Here is a 15,188-nt window from a genome sequence, read left to right on the forward strand (position 1 = left end):
CTAATATTTTAGTTCTTAGAGACACTATCTTTTAAAATCTCTTCAGAAATGAATAAGAATTAGGATTCGAAAAGGAGGCTATCCCGAAATTTAAGTTATTCGTTTCCACTTCCAACTCATTAGAACGATAACATCAAAATTTGATTAATTTTTTTACAAAACTTTAAAGACCTTATTAACATGAATGAAAAATTAAAGTCTATAAAGATTTTATCTACTCAATAATTTGAAGAAACTATCAAAAACATTTATTTTATCAAAGCCCATAAAATCGAAGCAAACAACAAATATTTTTTTAAGCATTTCCATCCACTTAAAGCAGCTTTAAAATCACACCACTTTGTGTCTGCGACATTTAGGAGGCTCTTTGTATAAATTAGCAGTAACAGAGTTGTATATTTTGAATAGTAAGTTCGATTGCAGATTACAGCGATGATATGAGAAAAACAAAGCGGCTTATCAACCATAATAATTAAATCAATACGTATAAGTTATGATCGAATCGGACTGAGGCGGGTTATGTTACTTATCAGTCGATGCGAGAGACCCCAAAAGGCGTTTCAACTATTCAACTCCAATATCAGCCGCTTTCACAACGTCACTGCGCTCTTAACTATTCGATGGCTTGGTGTTCGGTGGTAGAAGAGCGGCGACCGGATTCCGGAGTCCGGAGTCCCAGAGCTAGTATGCTCTGGCTAGCTGGCAGTATGTGCGTGGCAGCGGAAGAGAACGGACGGTAGACGGTAGACGGCAGACGACGGACAGCACGGAACCTGACTGCTTCGGTAGCTTCGCAGAGCAATTCCACTGCATCTCGGGAGCAGCCTGACCATGGACTTTGAGAAGATACTGGTCAAGTGCGGTGACTGCCATCGCTACCAGTACATGCTGCTAGTGCTCTACGGCTGTCTTATGTTCATCGTTTCGCGACACTACTTCGCCCAGAGCGTCATCAGCTTTGTGCCAGACCACTGGTGCTATCATGAGCAGCTGGAGAACCGGAGCTATGCCGAAATCGCCTCTATTTACTCCAAGTTTGCGAATCCATCGTGCACACGCCTCGAATCGATCAGCTCCGACGGGAGTAATGCCACCGCCAGCCAGGATCCCTGCACTCGATGGATCTACCACTACGATCATGGGTTCAGGAGCATGAATGCAGATGTGAGCTATAAACAGATCCAGCTGTATAATGATAAATCAAAATTTGGTATGGCTCAGAGAACCTCATAAAAACATTTATCACATAGTCTTCAAAGATTGCGTAGTGTTTTATCAAAATTAAAAGGGGAAAGAAAGCTTTTCATGTTTTTCAAAAGCAACTTTTATTATTGTTAGAAAATAACATCATTCCTGAGGTGTTTATGAAAGCTATTATTTACAAATTATGATTTATGCATCATATTCTTTCGATGTAATTTTAAATTCTAATTCTATTTCCATGTCCAGCTTAATTGGGTTTGTGATTCCGCCTATAAGGCCCGAGTGGGCCAATCTCTGTTTTTTGTGGGCTCTATGTGTGGAACTCTCTTATTTGGCCTTCTAGGAGACCGAATTGGACGCATTCGGGCCATGGTGTTGGCCAATTGGTGTGGTTTTCTGGGCGACTCATGTACAATTTTTGCCAAGAACCTGGTGACATTCTCGGCCAGTCGATTTGCCTCAGGATTGGCAGCAGAAGCTAATGCTTATCTCATGTACATTCTAGGTAAGTCATACATTTGAAAAATATTTAAGTGATTTTTTATTGATTTTTTACAATTTTAGTTTTGGAATACGTTTCACCATCCCTGCGAAACGTTGGCTTAAACCTGACCATGGCTATATTCTATTGCCTGGGAATGATCAGTGCATCCTGGCAGGCCGTCTGGCTGGGTAGCTGGCGTTCCTTTATGGCCTGGTCGGCGCTGCCTCAGCTTCTGGTCACCATGTTCTACTTCCTGGTCCAGGAGAGTGCAGAATGGCTGGTTACGCGGCATGATATCGATGGTGCCGTCTTAAGACTGCGGCGGGTGGCAAAGTTCAACCGCCAGGAGGTCAGTGAAGCCGATTTTGAACTCTTTCGTCGGCATTGCAAAGTCAAGGAGTCCACAGCAAATAGTCAGATATCCATGCAAAAGCAGGCTCGCCTGGTGGATGCACTCAAAACTCCCAGACTGCGTCGAAGGATGATATTTGTGTTGCTTGTGTTGTGAGTATATTTTAAACCAAAAGTATAACAATAGTGGTGAGAATTGCTCATCAGGAAGCTGTTTTTTTTTTAACTAAACCAAACAAAAGTTTTAATAAAATAGTCTTAAAACAGGCTTTATAATAGCTACCCCAATATGTGACTGTTTTTTTTAAAGAAAACTAAAATAGTTTAAGCTTTTGTGTTGACTAAGTCTATTGTTTGGAATTTCAAGAATTTTTAAACTAGTTTGTCTTATTTTACTCTTATTAGTACGTGAATATATATTTTTTTTATTTCAGCACTATCATCACTCTCTGCTACAACACCATGTCCCGGAATGTGGAGGGTCTGGGAATGTCACCTTTTGTTATGTTCACCCTGTTTGCCCTGACCCTGCCGCCATCGGGAATCGTCCAGATCCAGGCCCAAAGGCACGTGGGTCGCAAGTTTACCTCGGTGACCAGCATGACCGCAACTGGGGTTTTGGCCGCGGCCAGTGGAATTATGCTGAGCTTCGGAAAGGAGCCCAGTGTGGCCATGACTGTGGCCTTAATGCTGGCATCGCGGTTTGGCATCTCAGTCACTTCGGGCGCCACCATGCAAATGTCCGCCGAGCTGGTGCCCACCTGTGTGAGGTCCAGTGGTCTGGCTGTGGTCCACGTGCTGGGCGCGGCCTTGTCCTTTGTCTCTCCATTTATTCTGCATCTGGACAGCTACTTCCGAGGTTCTTCCTCGATTATCCTTTGCATGTTGCTGTTTCTGAGCGCCTGGATTTGCCTCCTTCTGCCGGAAACACGCAACAAAAAGCTGCCCATGACCCTTTCTGAGGGCGAGGAGTTTGGCAGGGGCGAAAGGATGTTCGACTTCCTGCGACGAGCTAAAAAGAATCAAGACCACGAGTGTAATGCTGAAACCAATGAGAAACTTATGTCGGAATAAGAAGCACTTATCTAGGTTTCGCCCAACGAAAGATTGTATTTTATAAGGCAATAAGTCCGAGACATAACTTAATATGCTTATAAGTACTCTTAATTCTTATAAGGCCAAAAACTTGTTAGCCATCCTAAAGAGATTTAATTATTGATTCAGAGTCGCCTCTCGATGGCTCCACGAGCCTAGTCAATAAAAAATACAGACTACTTTAATGATTTAAGTGTAAAATTATGTAGAGATAAAAAAACAACAAGAAAATATGTATATCTAGCTGACAATAAGAAATAGAAATACAAACTTATCACAGAGATAAAAGTCTTAGTAAACGATCCAAAAGATTTGATTTTTGTGGCATTTAATATGATTGTTGTGTAATATTAATAATTTTATAATAAAATAAAAGTGTTTGTTAACCTCTCAAGCTTATTATTTTTATGAAAGGGTATCTTACAGTCATTCTAGAAAATGTCACTTGCCATTTAAGATTTTTATCTAGCCGGACACTTGACCTTATGTGTATTTTATGTGAAGAGAGGTTGCGCTTTGTTGTTCCGATTTTTTAAAGAGTCCATTCATCCCGTGTCGGTCCGATTTGTTTGTTATATTCATACGAGTATTTGATTCATAATTCAGAGGTCACAATTAGTGTTTATCTATCCCAGAGAGAGCCAAGAAGACGTTCGGTGAGTGTTTGTTTAGATTGGAGCGAAGTGAGCGGAATCACTTAAATAATAAAACGCTCGCGATTGAGCGTCCCGCCGACATATAAGCGATAAGCCGCCCACCAAAACAATCTTATCGGAGCTGGCCCGAGACATAGCGTGCGAATCCGGCCACTTTCCCGTGTTTTGTACTCTTTCGCCTCGGATCTCTCGGCATGCTTTGGATCAGCTTTTGGGGGTGGCGTTCAGTCTTAATAGAATCTCAGCGGAAAAACAACCAACCTCGCCAGACGCCGCCATGGACTTTGACAAGATTTTGGAGAAGTGCGGCAATGCGGGTCGCTATCAGTACCTTATGATTCTGCTGCTCGGCTATGTCGCCTTCACCACCACCGTGCACTACTACTCCCAGAACATAATTGGATTTGTGCCCCAGCATTGGTGCTATCATGAGGCATTGGCAAACCGCAGCTTCGAGGAAATTTCCCAAATCTATGCCCCCTTTGGCAAGGATGCCTCCTGCATCAAGCTGGACACCGTCGAGGGGGATAAGGTGACGGTAAGCAATGAAACCTGTGGGCGCTGGATGTACAACTATGACTATGGTTTCCGTAGCATGAATGCAGAGGTAGGTACTGCCATTAATTGAAGGAAATCGCATTCCATTTAATTCTTGGTCAACAGCTCAACTGGGTTTGCCAAGACGCCTACAAGGCCAGAATCGGTCAGTCCCTGTTCTTCATTGGCTCCCTGATGGGCACCTTTACCTTCGGCATGCTGGGCGACAAAATAGGACGAGTTAAGGCTGTGATTTTGGCAAACCAGTGCGGTTTTGTCGGCGATTTCCTTACCACTTATGCCACAAATCTGGTGCAATTCTCCATCTTTCGGTGCATTTCTGGGCTGGCAGCTACGGCAAATTATTATCTGATGTTTATTCTGGGTAAGCGTTGTGATATCTCAGAGATCTGGTCGCATGGAAAGCTTTAGTAGAAATATACACATGTACTTGAAAGTCAACAGTAGTTGGTAGCCCTAACGATCGTCATAAAGGCTTCCAATGTTACGCATTGGCGTGGTCTAACTAAAGGGTTTTAATCCACATATAATATTTATTCAATGCGGCTTTTTAAACATTTTTTTTCAGTGCTAGAATACCTGGCTCCCAAATTAAGGAACTTGGCCATCAGTGGAACTCTGGGAATTTGTTTTTGCTTGGGTGCCTTGGTGGCACCCTGGCTGTCTGTTTTGTTGGGCAACTGGCGAATCTATTTGACCTGCTCGGCTTTGCTCCAATTAGTGGTTGCCCTGTTCTATTTTGTGGTACAGGAGAGTGCCCAGTGGCTGATTACAAGGACCAATGTGGAAGGAGCCATTGCCAGGCTGAAGCACATTGCACATTTCAATGGCAGGGAAGTTACAGCTTCGGATTTTGAGGCTTTTCGCAGACACTGCATTGTCAAGAGGAAATTATCCAATCAACCAGAAGCCACAGCTGGATTCTTTGATTTGTTAAGGACCCCAAATCTTCGCAGGACTTCACTGCTGGTGGTTATGACGTTGTAAGTTTAAAAATTCAATTACAAAGTAATTTTTATAATTTATTTTAAAACGTTACATTATAGAATTGCAAATGGATGCAATATGTCCTTATCTTAGGAAATCGAATCTAGAAAATGGCTGCATTAATTTCCATTTCCGGTTTCCGTTGCCTGTTTAACCTTTATATTTTTCTTTTTTCAGCATGCTGACCTCCTTAAGCTTCAATACCATATCCCGGAACGTGGAAGGTCTGGGGATGTCACCTTTTGTGGTGTTCTCCTTATTTGCCGTAGCCGTGCCACCTTCGGGACTTATTCAAGGCCTCCTGCAGAGCCGGGTGGGACGCAAGGCCACTGCTTTTCTGGCCATGGTCTGCACCGGAGTTCTTTCCTGTGCCCTTGGCGTGGCCTTGTCCTCGGAAGGAGCCCAGCACAATGTCACCCTCCTGCTGTCCTTCGCCTTGCCGATGCGATTGGGCATCTCCATGTGCTACACAGTCACCTCCCAGTTCTCTTCGGAACTGCTGCCGACATGTGTACGCTCCCGTGGTATTGCTGCAGTGCATCTTGCCGCAGCGGGGGCATCCTTTCTTTCCCCCTACCTCATTCATCTGGGCACCAAGTTGGCGGCGGCTCCCTCTCTCATCCTGGCCTTGCTTTTGCTCTCAGCCTCCGTTTGCACGCTTCTGTTACCGGAAACAAACAATAGGTAAGTGCAATCTACCGGAAATATCATTTTGTAACAGGAAGAATGATTTTCAAACAAGAAGTGCTTACTTTAAGGAACAAATATTTGCTTAAGTTGAAGTTATACTTCTTTAATATCGAAAATCAATGGGTAATAATGTCTAAGCTTAAACTATTTTTGACTTTAAAGGGATACTAGAAGTTAAAGTAACATTGCCTAATTATCATACCTTTTGCTTGTTTCATCAGGAAACTACCCATCACCTTGGCGGACGGTGAGGCCTTTGGCAAGGACGAGTCCATCTGGGCTTTCGACTGTTGGCGCCGGCACGATGATGATGTGTCCAAAGAGCCGGCAGAAGAAATCAAACTGCACCAATTAAACGGAAATGGCCAATCCGTCAGCAAGCCGGAGCCGGGACCGGAAGTGTGAAGAGAGTGCACTCGGCCAAAGTATTTCCCCCAAAGACTTTCAAACGATGTCCATCAAGATATCGGATCAAACCAAAAAAAGGAAAAGACAGACACCAGAGTTGCGAAAGTTGTCAATAGATGAAGTTTGCTTTATTTGATTGATTCACGGTTGTTCACAAATCGTAACACAATTTTAACCTGGCAACTAGCATTGAGCCAATTATTTTTGAGTTCATTCAACTTGTTGTAATCGTGTATTGGTATTGTTTGTTGTTGTAATAAGTACTTACTTGTAAGTAAAAGGTTCATAAGTATCTTGTATCTTGTATTTTGTATCTTGTAAATGGTTATGTAAACTCTGGTAATTATGTAACGCTTAAGGGGAGGGTAAGGTCAAATCATGCGAAAAAAGCCATGTTTTTGTGATTTTTTTCCTGACGACACAGCTAAAATTTATTTATTCAACCAACGGTATATTAAAGTATGACATTAGAAGAATGTTTAATAAAATTTTTACAAAAAAATATTTAAAAATATGGCAATGGTAGCAGTTGTCCGGACGTGTCGCCAAAAAAAGTTGAATTGCGGTGCCCCTCATAACTCGGTGCTGGATCATTTGTAATCAAAAAATGAAAATTCATTCGTTAGATAATAGTTCGCCCCAGGTAACGCTGTAAAGGTTTTTTGAAAATTGCAATTTTTTAATTTTTTCGAAGACTTTGAAGTGAAAAACTCAATTTTTTGGGAAAAAATCGGTTAATTTGTCATTGCGAAATCAAAACTATGAACAAAAAAAAAAAAAAACTCGACAGCGTTACCTCGTAAAATATGTACAGAAATAGTGTTTAAAATTTCAAAAGGATCGGTGCAGTAGTTTTGAAGTTATGAGGGGCACCGACTTTGAAAACGTGAGTTGTGGGAATAACGCTTTAAAGTTTTAAACAAAACAAAATCCAGTGTAAAACGTTTGCAAGCAACTTCGTCAATAACTAATAACTTCGTCAATTTTGCTTTAATTGACTTGAAATTTTGACACAATATTCTTCAGATATTATGCATTCAATTTAAAAAATAAAAAAAAAAATGGAAAAAAAAAAATTTAATACCTTACCCTCCCCTTAAATGCCATAAACATAACGGCTACAATTTCAATTTCAATCGGGTTCATCTTACTTCAATTGCCATAGAAAGTCTTACAAACACTAGCACATAATTAATATGTATGTATAATCTTGAAGTCCCAACTAAAATTTCCGCACTGGCTATTAACTGACCAAAGGTCTAGTTAGATCTTAAGACTAAGTGTGTAAATTCTAGCGCAGAAACGGCGCGATGTGATTTATGATCACCGTCGCAGGTTGCCAGATTATAAAATTTGAAACTAGACAGGCCCTTAAAAAATCACTCAGCAATTCATTTGGAAAAAAATGACTCGAAAAGACTAACTTAGGTATGTAAAGGTCTACTGAGCATCCAGTAAAATAATGTAAACTAATAAAAGATTGTTCTCAGGGCAGTACAAGGATATCAGTTGGGAAACAATATAGTTTAATGCTTTTATAGAAGGCAACCGCAGCTTTTTTTCAGATTCTCATCTATAATTATTCGGTATATATATTCTTTTTGTGTTTTTCAATTGTGTTTTCGCTAAAAAAGTTCACTACATTAACGCAACATTGTGTATGTAATTTAGGGCCTCTAATTAAACATATACTTTCTCGGAGATAATCCTCCTCTTTTGGGGTTTTATATGAGCAATTCTGGCGAATGCTAACAAATACAATGGGTACATAAATATTTCGAATATCTCTGCAATCGGGAACCTTAAGGTCACGTCAAAAACGTTCACTAAAGAACAACCTATCCACTAATTTATGTTTTTTTGTTTTTTTTTTCAATAACAAATCGCTTAAGACTATGGAATGCGAGCAGAGTAGCCGCATTGCTTGTAAAGGTGTTATAAGTAATGTATCTCAGTAGATTTATATGTATAAAGTAGGTAGGTAGGTGTGAAGTCTGTATCGCATTCGTAAACATGCATATGTAGGTATTCTATGTATCTATAATCAACACTAGTTCACAATAGTTCAGTTGAATCCGAAATGCACGTACACAGTAAAAAGGTAAAAAGATTTCCCATAGTTCATTCTCATCGCCCGAGACCTGAGACTGAATAGGAGTACGAGGGGTATTGGAGTATCCTATATACGAGTACGAGTATAGCACCATCTTAGTGAGTAAGTGGTAAGTAAAGATAGAGTGGAAATTGTTAAAACACAATCCCCACATTCCCCCATCCAATCTGATCTGATCCGATCAGATCCAATTCGATTCTAAGGTATTGTGATATTCTTTCTTTAGGTGGTAAGTAGTTAGTATATAGTAAGTAGTAGAAAAATATACATTTAGTAAACAATGAAACTTTGGAGACTTTAGGGGGAGCAAATTATGTCTAATTTTGTGTTTCTGTGTGGTTTTCCATTCTATATAATGGGTGTATGGGTGTGATTGGGCTCTCAACAAATTTATGGCTAGATTCGAGAGCCAACAACCAACAGCAAACGCTTCAACCTTAGATTATGAACTAATTGTGGGTAGATTAGTATCTGTGTATATATTCTTGATTTAGTTTCTTACTTGCCCTACTAAATACCAATTACTTTTGCAATATTTGCTGCTTATTGTTTGACATTTATCATATGCTGATTTAAAGAAAGTATTCTATGTCCACGTCTACATTAATGTCCTAACCCGCCATGCTAACTTTTATCTTTTATCTTTTTCGTGGCTAGCCGTTCTACCGAAAATGTGGATAAATCTATGCGCTACATCAATGATCATCACCAATTTTCAGACATGTGCATTATATTGTGTGTTTCGAAAACATCGAGTATAAAAGACAAGCGGTATTTAGGCAACGAGTGATTCAGCAAATTTCTTTTATAAAAAACATCTTCTATAAATTTTGTTGTCCAGTTTCAATCAACGTTTAATATTACTTTGTATTATGCATATTTTATTTACGTTCATGGTAAATATCCACTTACACCAAAAGCATTCATAAGACTCGTTTTTGTATTCATAAAAGTGATTTCTCTGAAACATTCATCTTACAGAGTTGCCCTACGACCTAAAGGATACAAACATACACATCGTTTATATATTATCTTGTACGTCTATGTAAATTCCACAATATTCAGATTTAGATCTGGAGGGAGGTGATATAAATATATATAGTATTGGCTGCTATGGGAGTTGATTGATTCTTTGATTGCTGTGGTGGTGGGTCATTTCTTATTTGATTATTTTGTATTCAGGCATGAAGCTAAGCTGTATTTGCACAATGTTTGCGATATGTATGAAGTCAGGATAGGAGTACGCTATTCGCTTAACATCTATGAAACGAAAGAGTTGAACAAAAACTAAAAATTTGAATTTACAAAAATGTTATTTGTATTTGTTTCGAATATTATGGATAGTTATACATAGGAAGCTTATGCCTCGATTGAACGAGGTCTGTAGATTACGTTTAGTTGTAGTTCTATCATAGTTTAGTGCATACAGTATGCAAATTGCGATTGCCTCTCGCTGCGGAGAGGGGGAAAAAATACACACATACAAACTGGCTTATATCTAGACAGCCCCAACCTTGGGGTTTCATCGTTTTGTTTTACATTTTACAATTTTGTTTTATCTGCATCGAAGAGCTAAGAGTTTTGCTCACAAATAGTGCCATAAACTTGATAAAGTTTGTTGCTTAGTTTTCTTTGTTTACCTTGTTAATTTTGTTTTAACTTTTCTTTTTTTTGTTTCGCCTATATGGGGTTCGTGCAGCGTCATCGCCATATTCCGACGTATTCGAGTATTCAGAAGTCATCATTCCACACACTTAACACTAACTTGTGAATGTGCCATGTACATACAACAACTATATCCCTGCGGGATAGTCTTTCTTAAATCGCTAATAATGCTTCTTCAGAATTGTCGTGATCGTTAATTGATAATTATCCCATAATTAATACAATAAAATACAATACAATACAATACAAACGCAGAGGCCTTGGCCAGTGCTATTTTGTGGTTTTGTCGTGGATCTAGGCAATAAATTACTAATCTGAATAGTTGGCCTATGGCAAGGAGGCTCGGTTGCCATCCAAACTGGAGCGCAGCACCAAGCTGCCCTCCACCCAAAAGTTGGGTCGATCTAACATATTCTGCCACAGAGAGAGCTCCTTGCCGGTGGCATCCATCCACTCCACTTGGCGGCCATAGCTGCGACCTTTTAAAGATAGAAAAATAAATAGTTAGTTGGGAGTTTTATTATTTAGGTAACTTGTATTCTTACCAGTGCCCAGGGAGAAGCGAATTCCACCCACAAACTCATTGCTAGCCAGACGATCATGATCCCAGACCGTCAGCTCCAGGGCGCGCTCAGTCAAATCCTCCAGGGAGACATCCTCGTACACAAAAGTGTAGTTCCAGCTGGGATGCAGAGTGCGCTTAACCACAGGTGTTTTTTGTTTGGAGCTGCGCGTGCGATCTGGCAGCAAGTAGCTGGAAAAATATTTAAAAATAATAAAGATTAGACAATGACATCACTTTTAAAAAACCATTCATTTACCTCTTGCAGAATGCGTCACAGGTGCCGTTTGCCTTAATGGGACTCAGGTGCTTGGCTTCCTTGACCAAAACATGCAGTTGACCACCTTTTGTGCTGCGATCCGATTTTGAGGCCACTGACTTAATGCTGCCTCCGAATTTCCGCAGATTCGAGGAGCTGCCTGTCAGGGAAGAGCCGCGCGAGAATATCGACGACTTTAGGTTCTCCGGGGGTATGTATTTAAGGCCAACCACAATATCGCCCCTATAGGTAGCGACTTCGTCAAAGGGTTCACTCTATAATAATTTTCAAATTTTTATAAAATTGTTTTTCACATTTTTAAGAGACTAAGCGCCTACCCTTTCCTGAAGGAGATACCACTGCGATTGGGGATTGTCAAAGACTCGTCCTTGCAAATTGACACTGACTTCGCCGAGGAAATCGTTCCGGCCAAACATATCTGAGTGCCAGACAGTCAGCCACAGAGTTCGGGACTCCAGGCTGGAGATGGGTGTGTGGAATCGCATCGTCTCATCAAAGATGGGATTCAAGGTGTGTTTCTTGACTTTGGTTTTGCGCTTGCCGGCCTTGGACTTATCGGGTAGTAGATAAACCTGCAATTAAGTGAGAAACTCAGTAAACAAGCCGGAAAAGTGTTAAATTTTTAAAGAAACCTTACCTTCACGTAGGGATCACTGCGGTTGCGTTTGGTGTCAACGGCTGCCAAGTCCTTGCAACGCACCACATGGATTTCCAGGGCACCCAGCTTGTAGTTGTACTGCATGCCGAATTCCACTTGACCTTTAACGACCACAGTGCCATAGCGTCCTTCGCCGGCGCCCGAGTACACGCTGGCCATAGACTCCGACCGAACCTGAATCAATTAATTTAATATTTATTATTTAAATTGGGGAAAATGTTTATGATTTACTTACGCCCAGTGAGCTGAGACTGCTACGGTTTTGGTGCATGGCCACCAAACGATCAATGTCCTCATCTGACTGCGCCGGCCACGTTTCGCTTGAGGCACGCGACTGGATGGGACTGCTGGTGGCATCTGCTGGCCGTTGTCCAATCACCGGCGATCGAGTGAGCTCTTCGGCAGCCGCTTTGGCCTCCTCTGGAACAAAGAAAATGCATCATCAATTAGCACTTGAGTTTTCCATAATTAACGCTAATGATCCATGTGAAGCCAATGATAAATGATCGAAGGCAATCATTGGAAAAGTTTTAGTTTATTTCTGGCAGGCACGATCTTGGCTTTTTAAGTGGTTTCTTAAAACGGGTATAATTTTCTTCACCCATATATATTTAGAAAACAGGCCCCCAATTTTAAAACTTTCAGCATATGTATGAAATAAAAATCATATTGGTTCTTGTGCAATTCAAAATCGGTGGAGGAAAGCAGGTGGTGGCATCGATGCAAGGTACATGCAGTTGGTAGCATGAGTGCCGCCTACCTTGCACCGCTGCCTGCTCCTGATCCTCCCGCTCTTCACACTCCATAAAGGTGACATGCAGTGGGGTGCGACGGTGCAGAATTAACGACATCCTTCCACCAGGAGCAGTGGCAGCAGAAACGATGACAGGCGACTCTGGAAGATCCTCTTCGAGGGTCTCCAGAAACCTATCCGAATTGGACCTCAGACTGTCGTCCCAGGTCCAGGCCCGTCTCTTGTTCTGCAACGGAGATCGCAGTTCCACTTCCTGCAGCCGCTGCTCCTTAGTGGAAGCATGATTTGGGAAATCCTCACTTTGCCTGTTGACCACTGCCTCGCGCTGCTTCATTTCGACCATGTAGGCAGCCACCTTAGCATCAATGTCGTCATCCTCGTCCTCGGAATCGTACTGGTATGACGACCTTGAGAACTTCCTACCCCAGCGACAACAGCAAAGCAAGCTTTTTCTAGGCTTGGCTCCCTGGCTGCTCCAGTAACCCTGGTAGTTCCTTTGGCGGCGCCTCTTTTTCCAGCAAAATAGACGCCGCCACTTGGATTTGCGTGGAAGTTTGTTGGCTCCATCTTCGACCCTTTTTTTACGCATTCTGTTCAGGGCCGCGTACTGAATTTTTCCCGACGAACTGGAGGGCAGCGAGGAGCCGCCCGTCGGCGAAGACTTCACCCGACCGTAGTTATGGACCCGGGCCAATGAGGCACTGGTAGACGAAGCTGCTGGCGAAGATTTTACGGACGAGGGGGAGGCAATCGCATTGTAGCTGGCGGCTTCTTTCGCCGCCGACTTTGCAGCACGCCGGGGGCCAATTAAACGAGTCACTTGCTTCATTTTCTCGATTTCTCATTTCACAATTGCGCGATTCGGGGGGATATTAGATTAATTGGTGCCATCCGCAGCCGACTGCAAATGTTTCATATGGGCATTATTTTTTGGCTCTGTCACTTCGCCAACCAGCCAACAGTTGTCATCTGATGGATTTCCCAATTGCCCACGCAACGCAACACTTTGAGTCAATTAGAAAGGTCTGGTTTTGGGATTGGGCTGCCTTAGTGTGTCATACTTGTTATAGACTATCATAAAAATTGGACGGAAACTTTTAGAGTTTGGAACCAATGATATTGTTATTGGCTTTCAGGCTATAATTGGTTGATAATGTTTTCATTTTCTAATTTTAGTTTTATATTGAATTCCCAGCAATTCCATGCAAAAAACTAAGCTAAAAATCGCTACAAATTATTATCTTTCAGATATATCACCCCACTGATACAGCTGATAATAAATTATTTTTAATTTTTGCAAGAGCATTGTGCCATAGATTACAAGACCCTTTGATAAGTTGCCTGGCGATACGCAATCTTTGGTATTTGGACACGTAATTGGAGCACTTGATCACGGCTTGAGGGGCGCTTATCTGCGATAAAGCTGGCACCTGGCCCATAAAGGCATTTGCATGACCACTCGAAGGCGGTCAATTTAATTAAGCCAAAACGTGAAGCGGCCCTGAACTTGCCACGAGCTGCCTTGAGGTGATGAAGGTGTGAAATCGAAGGGGAGACTTGGGAAGGCTTGGCTGGCAATCAAACAACCGAACAACCAAATAAACAGATAAAAGTGGGTCAGATTACACCCATTGCCTAGCCATTGAAATGTGCAATTAAACTGGTAAGTATCCATTAAAAAGGTTCAGCAGACTCGAAATGTTTGCCTGAAATTTGCATTTCTTTTATTTGGTCACGATTTGTTGACAAATCTCTTCGACTCTGGAGTCGGGAGTCCGGAGACCGGACTATGTTTTCATATTATTTTCGCTTTTATGGCACTTCTATAATTTCCGCTATGTTAGCACAACGTCCGACAAACGTGAGCGAGAAGGCCAGGCCCTAAAAACGAACCACAAACACAAAAATGTAAAAAAAAAAAAACGGCAAGCACCAAAAATCAAAAACCAGTCAAAACAAAAGCGAAAGACTTCACTTTCACTGCTAGTAGTTAAGATCGGTATTCGCGGGGCCCAGTGGGTACTACTATATAGACCGCATCGTATCCACTGAGTTCCAGTCCCGTTACGCGTTGGAATTCAACTGATCCACATCCCAAGATCGGGAGTCAGTGCCAGAGAACATGGTCAGGGCGAGAGCAAATCTAAGTTATATTCAATTATTCAAATATTGAACTTTGGGGGTCGGGTGGAATGAAAATGCAATTAACCAACCAACGAAAAGAAATCAACCAAAGGGGGTAGATCAACAAATATCAAGAAATCTAAAGATTCTAAGTAGCTATATCAACATGATGAATCATTTTGCCATCTCATATCAGCAAGGGTAAGTACTTTGGTAAAGAATATTATCAATATAAAATAGATAAACACTCACAGCAGAAAGTGAACTCTAGGAAGTTTTTATAATTGAGTTATCTTTCAAAAGAGGTGTTGGAAGTGGAACCTCTATGGAACCTTTGGGAATCATTTTCAATAAACCCAGATCTCCCCTCGTCGTTTTATTGCGACACAGAGATGTACAAAATATTTCCGAGTATTCCGTCTCGTCTTTCGGGCAGAAAGGTTAATTTAATTATGTGGCGATGTGGCGATCGTCGGCCATCGGGTGTCGCTTACAGGGTGTCTCCACCCCGTAGCAACATCTTTTGCACTTCCGCCTGGGGGCTGCACTAATTGTAACTCAATTCGATTTGCATAATTGTGGAAATTGTTTTACTGCAAT

The 15,188-nt window shown here is 41.5% G+C and overlaps 3 protein-coding genes across 9 annotated transcripts in view; 2 read left to right on the top strand and 1 right to left on the bottom strand.

The window, feature by feature from the left end:
- Window positions 1-673: 673 nt before the first annotated feature.
- LOC108128567 (solute carrier family 22 member 13) lies at window positions 674-3,519 on the top strand. Its single transcript, XM_017246244.3, has 4 exons — window positions 674-1,164; window positions 1,450-1,708; window positions 1,768-2,191; window positions 2,473-3,519. The coding sequence occupies exons 1-4, from the start codon at window positions 832-834 to the stop codon at window positions 3,110-3,112; spliced, it is 1,656 nt and encodes a 551-aa protein (XP_017101733.2). The 5' UTR covers window positions 674-831; the 3' UTR covers window positions 3,113-3,519.
- A 492-nt stretch (window positions 3,520-4,011) lies between these two features.
- LOC108128694 (organic cation transporter protein) lies at window positions 4,012-6,724 on the top strand. Its single transcript, XM_017246404.3, has 5 exons — window positions 4,012-4,396; window positions 4,453-4,711; window positions 4,916-5,330; window positions 5,512-6,018; window positions 6,246-6,724. Exons 1-5 carry the CDS (start codon window positions 4,067-4,069, stop codon window positions 6,427-6,429), a joined length of 1,695 nt encoding a protein of 564 aa, XP_017101893.2. The 5' UTR covers window positions 4,012-4,066; the 3' UTR covers window positions 6,430-6,724.
- A 3,115-nt stretch (window positions 6,725-9,839) lies between these two features.
- Window positions 9,840-15,188, bottom strand: part of btsz (bitesize) — a 42,499-nt gene continuing 37,150 nt past the window's right edge. For 5 of the 7 annotated variants that reach the window (XM_043212045.1, XM_043212044.2, XM_043212043.2 and 2 more), the window contains 6 exons: window positions 11,946-12,130; window positions 11,690-11,884; window positions 11,370-11,624; window positions 11,032-11,306; window positions 10,756-10,964; window positions 9,840-10,689 (listed from right to left, as the gene is read on the bottom strand). In XM_043212045.1, coding sequence (XP_043067980.1) covers window positions 10,538-10,689; window positions 10,756-10,964; window positions 11,032-11,306; window positions 11,370-11,624; window positions 11,690-11,884; window positions 11,946-12,130 — 1,271 coding nt within the window. In that variant the 3' untranslated portion in view covers window positions 9,840-10,537. Of the gene's footprint in view, window positions 10,690-10,755; window positions 10,965-11,031; window positions 11,307-11,369; window positions 11,625-11,689; window positions 11,885-11,945; window positions 12,131-12,764; window positions 13,616-15,188 lie in introns of those variants that run through there. The other 2 variants (XM_017246403.3, XR_011443361.1) reach the window with 2 other exon arrangements.

The sequence above is a fragment of the Drosophila bipectinata genome, chromosome 3R, assembly GCF_030179905.1.
Source record: "Drosophila bipectinata strain 14024-0381.07 chromosome 3R, DbipHiC1v2, whole genome shotgun sequence".
Taxonomy (NCBI): Eukaryota; Metazoa; Arthropoda; class Insecta; order Diptera; family Drosophilidae; genus Drosophila; species Drosophila bipectinata.

Excerpts from the sequence above, each read along its gene's own strand:
- LOC108128567 (XM_017246244.3), top strand. The coding sequence starts at position 832 with ATGGACTTTGAGAAGATACTGGTCAAGTGCGGTGACTGCCATCGCTAC. Across the intron at positions 1,165-1,449 it reads TCAGGAGCATGAATGCAGAT|CTTAATTGGGTTTGTGATTC; the intron begins GTGAGCTATAAA and ends TTCCATGTCCAG. Across the intron at positions 1,709-1,767 it reads TTATCTCATGTACATTCTAG|TTTTGGAATACGTTTCACCA; the intron begins GTAAGTCATACA and ends TTACAATTTTAG.
- LOC108128694 (XM_017246404.3), top strand. The coding sequence starts at position 4,067 with ATGGACTTTGACAAGATTTTGGAGAAGTGCGGCAATGCGGGTCGCTAT. Across the intron at positions 4,712-4,915 it reads TTATCTGATGTTTATTCTGG|TGCTAGAATACCTGGCTCCC; the intron begins GTAAGCGTTGTG and ends ATTTTTTTTCAG. Across the intron at positions 6,019-6,245 it reads TTACCGGAAACAAACAATAG|GAAACTACCCATCACCTTGG; the intron begins GTAAGTGCAATC and ends TTGTTTCATCAG.